The 9,308-nt window shown below is 30.6% G+C and overlaps 2 protein-coding genes across 3 annotated transcripts in view; both read left to right on the top strand.

The window, feature by feature from the left end:
• Positions 1-9,308, top strand: part of LOC139776922 (paired box protein Pax-6) — a 354,486-nt gene that overhangs the window by 201,067 nt on the left and 144,111 nt on the right. The gene's annotated exons all lie outside the window — the stretch shown is intronic.
• Positions 2,850-6,627, top strand: LOC139776917 (polyprenal reductase-like). Of its 2 annotated transcripts, XM_071713958.1 has the most exons (6): positions 2,850-3,362; positions 3,762-3,993; positions 4,145-4,293; positions 5,620-5,808; positions 5,885-6,180; positions 6,474-6,627. In XM_071713958.1, exons 2-6 carry the CDS (start codon positions 3,806-3,808, stop codon positions 6,564-6,566), a joined length of 915 nt encoding a protein of 304 aa, XP_071570059.1. In that variant the 5' UTR covers positions 2,850-3,362; positions 3,762-3,805; the 3' UTR covers positions 6,567-6,627. The 2 variants fall into 2 exon arrangements, with proteins under 2 accessions (XP_071570059.1, XP_071570058.1); XM_071713957.1 differs by having other exon boundaries at positions 2,850-3,993.

Genomic DNA, 9,308 nt, shown 5'->3' with positions numbered 1-9,308 from the left:
ACTATTGAAGTCAATAATTATTTTCTTTTTATGAAACTATATATTGCGATTACTTTATCAATACCTGTGACACATTATTATATATGTATAATTGATATTATAAAGATTTCAAGGTGATATCATAATTTTATTTTCTGTCACTTTGACATTGCAGATTTTTTTTAAATCAAATAAGAAACTCTGGTAATTATGCATAAAAGGGACATCCTCTCCGATGACCTTGACCTTGAAATATGTTGTCAAGGTCACCCTCCTGAGTGACCTTCAGAAGTTTTTAGCCGGCGGTCGTTTTTTATTAAAAAGTTATTAACAAAAAAAGTTTGAAAAATATAGCAATTATTTTAAGTAATATTACGTTTTTTTTTTAAAGCAGAGAATACTTTATTTCGCGAGAAAGTCGCTGCTTTACCAAAACACAACACTTAAAGCAGTAAATTGTTGATAAATTGAAGTCTTTTTGTTAAAGCAGAGAATACTTTATTTCGCGAAGAAGTCGCTGTTTTACCAAAACACAACATTTGAAGCAGTAAATTGTTGATAAATTGAAGTCTTTTTGTTAAAGCAGAGAATACTTTATTTCGCGAAAAAGTCGCTGCTTTACCAAAACACAACATTTAAAGCAGTAAATTGTTGATAAATTGTATATTAAATATATGTGAGTATATTGGAAGGCATAAATGACTAATATATATGTCGAAATAGTTCACGCATATACTTTCCACGCGAGACGAGTTGTCACATGGGTTCGTGGCGCGCTTTACAAGCTCGTTTATTGTATATCGCCACAAATATTACAATAAACGAGCTTGTAAAGCGCGCCACGAACCCATGTGACAACTCGTCTCGCGTGAAAAGTGTATGCGTGAACTATTTCGACATATATATTAGTCATTTATGCCTTCCAATACTCAAAATAGCTGTTATATTTTTCAAACTTTTTTTGTTTATAACTTTTTAATAAACAATAACCGCCGGCTAAAACCTTCTGAAGGTCACTCAGGAGGGTGACCTTGACAACATATGTCAAGGTCAAGGTCATCGGAGAGGATGTCCCTTTTATGCATAATTACCGAAACTCTTTGTACAGATATTCTGTTATCTAATATCAATATTACAATAATGTAACAACGATGTAATCAAATCTTATATTACTATATTAGCCAATCTAACACATTATGTCTTTGTGCATGTGTGATCATAAATTAATAAGATTACTTAAACATTTATTTCCAAATAAATTGCTGTGGTTATTCTTATTTTGTTTTCCACTTTTTCACATATAAATTGCAACAAAATATTCATTTTGAAATATATTCAGTAATTTTTCAATAACTTTTATTTCACTTTTCATCGATTTCATAGTTTACTTTCAGAAAAATATTTCCATTAGATGAGGTCTGAGAAATATTCATGTGTGACAAGAAGCATAGAAATAATCTCAACAGTTATAGTTCTCAATTGCCACATATTACAAAAAAAGGAAAGAAATTAGACGACGACGACGACGACTATGACTTACTTAATAATTTCGATATCTGCAGATGTGCGCAATATAATGTCATGTATGCAATCTGTATGTGTGCGATAAAGTCATGTGTGCGTAATAAAACCATGTGCGCAAACGCACGTTCGTATTTTTAATTATTACATGTGCGCAATAATGCTTGTAAGCAATCGGGAATGTCGGCAAACGAAGCTATTGGCAATTGGGACCCTCTCTCTTAACTCTATATTAGCTGCGTTCCGATATTCACTGCAAGTACTGAAAATCTATATAAGTTTATGTAACGTACACTATAGATTTTCAGTACTAACAGTGAATATCGGAACGCAGCCAGTTTCGCGTAAAGACAGTCGGCCTCGCTGCGTGTGAACTTGGCGCCAGACACGACTGTATCTCTTGATAGTCGATCATAAAGAATCATTGGCTGCATTCCGATATTTCACTGTCAGTACTGAAAATCTATATTTTTCTATATTTTGCGTCACGTATATTATATAGATTTTCAGTACTGACAGTTGCTGACAGTAAATATAGGAATCCAGTCTTAATCTTTGTATTCAATTATTTGATCATCGATTATTTTCTTCAATCTCTTTGCCATCTTTTTGCATGTGTTTAATCTTTTCGGTACGGACACTGATTATAGTCACTGCGTCCATTATATTGCTCGCTGCGGCCGAACAACTTGAAATGTTGACTTGAAATGTTTCTGTTGATAAATTTTTCAATGTTTTTGTTATTGAGTTTTATTACATATAATAATTGAAGGCGTTGAACGTCGAGTGCCTAGCTTTCTCGGCAGAATCGGGTATATCGGCAGATGTCACTGCAAAAACAAATGTGTCAGTTTTACACATTTTAAGTGCGTTATTCATTGTAGACACTTTTTACACACTTTATCGTGTGTAAATTAAATTCACTTCAGGTGTGTTTTTAATTTACACACGATAAAACGTGTAAGAAGTCTACAATGAATAATGCACTTAAAATGTGTAAAAGTAACACACTTGTGTTTGTAGTGTGCAGTCTTCAAAAATAAAGATATCATTAACTAAAATAAAGTTACATTAACGTCACATTAATCCAAAAGTGTGCCACGCTTTATTATAAAAGTGGACGCCACGAAACAACTTACATACAAGTTGTGCAATGTGCAGTTCCGTCATCATTCTTTATACCATCGTTCGTCATATTTTAAATTTGAGAAACGGATCTCATTGGATGCTATCTATCGGATGATCTGATATCAGACGGCAACCAACCTCCTTAACACGCTTAAACTGTGTTGCTTTTTTCCGTGTTATTTTCGCTCGTGTGTTATTATCAACGTGTGTTGCATCGTAGAATATGTGTAAAATAGTATTTCGCGTATTGATTCAACACACTTTATGTGTGTTCGAATTAACGTGTTGCTGATATTGCTTCGAAAAGTGTGTACACCTTCTAACTATGTTGAAACTACACGCTTACGTGCGTTGCAGAACGAATAAGTGTGTAGTATCAACACAGCAATCGCTCAGTACACGTGACAAAGTGCATTATGTTTTATTTCCACACACGTTAAACTCACGTCAAACACACTTATTTTTTGTAGTGATAGCCTTGGGCCACTTCGCGTCCTGGTCGCGCCGCATCGAAAAGATTAATCAGTTTATGAATAATATAACAACTTTATTTTAAAACATGATTGGATATTTTTTTCCTGATAATTATAAATTTAAATTTGTCGTTTTTTGTTTTTTTTGCGCAATGTTTAAACCGTATATATAGTGATGTTTTTTCCTTATTTTAACTCAGTTGTGCCTTGAAGAGCGCCGAAGTTAGTTAGTTAAAAACGTTGATATCTAAACTTATATACGTACGTAGGGCATATAAGTTATATGCATATAAGGAGTATATATATATATATATATAATATATACTATTGATAATATCGTTAAGAGACTAACAGTAATCACAAAGTTTTGCAACTTTTTAAACAATTTTTTATGTACAAATATATTACTTTACATGTTCGATATTATAAGAAACATATATAAATCTTTATAGACAATACATTTTCTATAATTTCATACAATTTTAAATTATAATCTTACTTATTGAAGAAATATATTTTTTTAGATTTTTTAAATAAAATGTTACATTGTGATGGTAATCTAAATTGTTTGTAAAAATATGAAACAGTGACGGTGAACCAACAATACAATATGGGTACTAACAAAGATTCCTTTTCAAAATAAACTAAAATTTTGTATAGGACAATCACACTCGCGTATTCAGCTAATTTCAACAAATCAAATAATGGATGTAAACATATTACGTTATATTCTAATTTGTAATTCAATCACAATTGGATCGTTATGTTTATTAATTCTTTATATGGAACCTTATTTACCTAATGCGTTGATACGCTTTTTTCTCTATGGAAAGATTAACATAAAGGCTAACGCTAAACATCCCATAATAACAAAAATTGAAATGCCCAAGAAGTAAGTTACCTAATTAATGTATATCTTTCTAAAAAAAAAAATTTACAATAAACATTTACAATAAGCAATTTACAAAAAAAAATTATTAAGTACTTTCTACTTAATATCTACTGACAATAACTGAAATAGTTTAATCATTTTGAATTTCTAGATATTTTGGACAAGCTTATCCAATTACTGGAACAATAATGATTATTTTATTTTATTTGGCTTTAAATAAATATTTCTATAATGGAAATATTCCCGAAAGTCTGCTTTTATTATTGGATATATTATTAGGGGCATCAAGAAAGCCCTTAGGTATTTATCTTAAAAAATTATTACTAAATTTATAAGAAATTATATATATAGGTATATATGTTATGGTCAGAGATGTTAAATAGAAAGAGATAGTCATATAAAACTTTTCACTTTCCACGTTCCACATTAATACATGATTGACCCCCAAAACGCGGGTAATCTTAGGATTGACTAATCAATTCTGTCGAACGGCCAAACGTCTTGGTCAAAGTTTTGTAGTAATTTGCTGATATGTGTGTGTATAGACAGTACACAAATACTGTCGCAGGCGGAGCCCCTTCTCCTGCATAAAAAAAACTAACCTAACTCCTAGCCTATTCCTAGAAACTGCTTTAATCAAGACGCTTGGAAATTCCGCAGAATTAACCAGTCAATCCTAGGAATGTCGTGTTTCGGGCTTTGACCATGATATATATATGGAGGGGTTAAAGCCATAGTGGTGTAAGTCAATTTTTTGACCACTTTTTTTTCTTCTTTTTTCAACATATCTGCATGTGTAGACTGCATCTATGAACTTAACTCGATAGGTTAAAAAAAGTGACTTACACCACTATGGCTTTAACCCCTCCATATATACATATATATGTGCAAGATGAATCATTTATAATGTTAATGACAAATATCTCATAAAATATGCATCCTATGAAAAAATGAGTTAGACAAAACTTGTTTGAAATCAAAGAGAACACAAGATGGAACTATTCGTTTCGTCATAGATGGCACTACTATAGGTCAAACAAAAGTCAACTTTATTTTCTTTAATGGAAATCCCCATTTTTTATTATATCATCTTTTTCTGCTAATTAATTTGAACAACTTTTGTCTGAAACATTTTTTTATTTGTCTAATAGAGAAGAAGATGGTAATATGGAACCCTGCTGATAATATGGAACCTTTCAATATCTCAAGAACACTTAGCTGTACTTTAAAGCTGACAGCTAGAACTTGTTTATTAGGCTGCCCGTAATTTTTCCGTCATTTTCACGTCATTTTCATGTCATTTTTGGTCATTTATGACCAAATTTTGACGTCATTTTGACGTATGCTTGCTAGCTGGGAATAATGCTAATAAATCACAAATCTATTTACAATCTTACTATCTACGTACAAAAGGGCTGTGCGCCAAACAGTAGCGCTACCTATGATGAAACAAATAATGCCATCTTATGTCCCCTTTGATTTCAAACAAGTTTTGTCTAAACCATTTTTTCACAAGATGCATATTTTATGAGATATTTGTCATTAACATTATAAATGGTTCACCCTGCATAATTATATATATAACTATATTAAATTATTATATGTGTACTGTATAATATATTTCAGTATCTGCGGAAAGCACAATTTTAGCAATTGTTATGCTTTCCATACATTGCTGGAAAAGAGCATATGAAACATATTATGTTTGCGTATTTAGTAACCAAAAAATAAATGTGTTTCATTATATACTTACATTTTTGCATTACTCAACGTTAATGTTATCTCTGATAGGAGAATCAGAAGGATTTGTCAGAGGCAAGTATATTCAAAATTTACAAATATTAATTATATTAGATGTACTCTTTTATACAATTCATATAATCTTGTACAGGTTCACATACGAGTATTTTCTTGTATAAATTAACAAATATGCAATTGATATGTGCATTTATATTTTTATGGTCAACATATATGCAACTTAGAACGAATTTCGTTCTTGCGGGATTGCGTAAGAATCAGCATGGCGACGTCATAAACAAAGAACACAAGATACCAGTTGATGAATTATTCAATTACATATCGAATCCATTACAATTTACAGAAATATTGTTATACTTAACGGTATCCGCGATACTTTGGCAAGCTTCTACACTTCATTATGTTACCATTTTCGTCATAGTAAATCAGGTGTGGAATAATTTCATAGGCTATGCCAATCAAATTTCTCTTAATTCCTCTTAATTGACGATTAATTTAAAATTGATAAAATTGCAATAAAATTTCTAACCGTAATTCTAACCAACCCTAAGTCAAGGGAAAAGGAATTATTTTTGTCACACCAATAATTTTATCAATATTAACAAAATACTATACGTATTGCTTGAAAAATTAATCGTCAATTAAGGAGAATTTGATTAAGGTCACCCTGAATTTTTCTTCTTCCACTGACAATATTAAACATAAATTTCTGTTTTTTGCAGGTCGCATGTGCAATTTTTTCTGACCAGTGGTATCGAAATACTTTCAAGAATTATCCAAAAAAGAGAAAAATCTTAATTCCTTATATCTGGTAATTTGTTACATGATTTTAATTTAATCTCTCTCAGTATAAAAGAATTAAATGATATGTATATATGCATTGTACGTAAAATTTATTTATAAAACATGATGCTAGGATTACTGCAATTATGATAATAACTGGGAAGAAATAATACAATACTAATACATGTATGTATACTATATATAGTAATTCGAGAATAGTAGATATATTAAAAATCTTGACATGTGGGTATGTGCGAAATCCTGCCATAGATTTTCAGCTTTGTATCATAATACCTTATTTCGGTCAGTAAGAACTCCGAGGGTAACGTTACTTCCAACATTAATTACAATATTCCTGTTAGATGGAGCAGTATAGCACAAACTAATCTGTGGACAGTTTCGTAGGGGTGATTAAGGGCCACCACACAATGAAAAATATAAGGTACAAGGAATAGATATTAGCGATTAGAACCAAGGAATCAGAAATAAAGCTGGTGTAGCATTGATACACAGCTTCCGAGTGGGTTAAAAACCTATTGCCTGTGTTATTTCCTATTTGTATTGTCCGTGTTTTTCATTGTGCATCTAGTTTTATTTCTGATTCCTTAGTCTTAATCGCTAATATCTGTTTCTTATATTTTTCATTGTGCAAGGGCCTTAATTCACACAGTTATTTGAATATAGTGAACCCCTAGACCTGAGTATAATACGTTACTAACATTCGCATACATTTACACATATTATACATTTATACATATATACATGCTTTTATAAATAATAATGCAATAAACATTTGAGGAAAATTGGAAAAGAGATACAACCTAATTTAAAAATAATAAAAAGGATAAGAATAAGAATTAGACCTATATATGTTTGATATAAATAAAGCATAACGAAGTTAAAACATACTTTTTATTTATATCCCTTTTAATTGAAAAAAGAAGAATCCCAGAATGATACTCATAATTTTTTAATGAATAAGATTTCTTAATTCTTATACATGAGTACATACATATATGTATGTAGGTATATATATGCATGCATGGCATCTATGCGTAAATAAGAAATTTTTGTTTATCAAGAAACACTTATGAATACCTTTCGTATTTTTTATACTTAAAAAAATACAGTATTAGTTGTTAAAACAGAAAACTCAACTCACATAATGCATAATTCCATTCATTATTGCGTTTATTCACTGCATATGATTTTTGCCAAAAAAATCTGTCTTAGCAATAAATGTTATAAAAATTTATTTATTAAAGTTCTCCGTTAAGTTAAACAAGTTTCACAAAAATGTTACGAACAAATCATGGATGCTTTGACAAACTTGGAGTTGAACTCTTTTTAATAAAAATATTTACAGAATGCTCTAATTTGGGTAATAATGTAACATATTACAAATCAAAAAGTTGTTACAGATGGTAATTCTTCATATTTTTAAAAGTAAAAAGAGTTCAGTTTTAAATTTACCAAAGAATTTCTTTCGAATACTCCCTCTAAAATTATCTACCTTATGTGTCTTCGCTCAGAAAAGCTATATCCAACATCATCTAAGAGCATTTAACATTTTGAGAATAATATCTGAAGGGTTGCTTGCCAATTCAGGAAGCGTCGTGTAGCCCTTCACGAACTAATCACTGGATAATAGGGGAATTTATATTCGTGCGGCGAGATTCCTCAGCAATGGCGGAACGTCAAGTTGTCACCGCCTCGATGTTTCCGCGACTTTAGCCACGGTCAAGTTAAGTTTCTTAATTAAGAAACCGTCCATCCCAAATGTCTTCGTCAACTGCGTGAGTCTCGTAGATTTAATCTAACGATGTGGCGGAAACGTGAAGGGATTTCGCATTAGATAAAAATTCTCATAAAAGAGAAGCGAAGACGTTAAAAGATATGGAAAATAACTTCCTCCGCCAGTGATTAAAACCAAAAAATTATTTTATTTCTCGACTAACTGGCACAATGTAAAAAGAATGCACTACGTTTCGGCTCGAGATTTGAGCCCTTCTCAAGTGCGGTCTAAAATTCAGGAACAGCATTATAATATGTAATACAATAAATAAAATAAAAATAAAACATGTATAATAATCGTTAAATTAGCGATTGTAGTGTATCTTGTAACGTAGTGCATTCTTTTTACGTTAAAAGATGTTTAATAATCTTGAATTTATCAAAGTTACTTTTTTTTAGATAATCTTTAAAATCTTTGAAATACAATGTGGAACCTTTATAGAAATCAATTAAATTGCAATTAGATATATTAATCAACGTATTATATATCAATATAAAAAATATAATATTTATCAATAGCAAATGAAAAAGTGTCGTTGAGTAAATCAACATTAAAAGTACGAATAGCATACACAACCCCCCCCCTCTCTCTCTCTGGAGATTTTCAATGAGTTTTAAATTTTATTCTTTAAGCGAAATCTTTAATTTAAGACATTATTGGTATAAACCAAATTAATATAATATGAAAGGTCTAAAACTTGTGAGACGTTTTGCCAAATTTATAGTAAAAAGATACATTAATAGATATTTTATAAGCAAGAAAAACAAGTTTATAGAAATTTATTTTATGATCTTATTACTATTTTTATTTTATTTGTTTACGCATATCGTTTCCTTATTATATAGCTAAAAACATTTTCTTACATTGTCTCTGATTATAAATTCCCGTTTAATTTGGAAATGGCTACCATTCGAGAGATGTGTTTCGACGAGCGACTTTGATAGGTTGACAATACCCGACACTACACTCACGTGTGCGA

Source organism: Temnothorax nylanderi, unplaced genomic scaffold (assembly GCF_030848795.1).
Source record: "Temnothorax nylanderi isolate EJ_2023f unplaced genomic scaffold, tnyl_v1.0 TNYL_tig0132_pilon, whole genome shotgun sequence".
NCBI lineage: Eukaryota > Metazoa > Arthropoda > Insecta > Hymenoptera > Formicidae > Temnothorax > Temnothorax nylanderi.
Note: the sequence above shows the minus strand (reverse complement) of the source record. Positions and strands in the feature narration are given on the sequence as shown.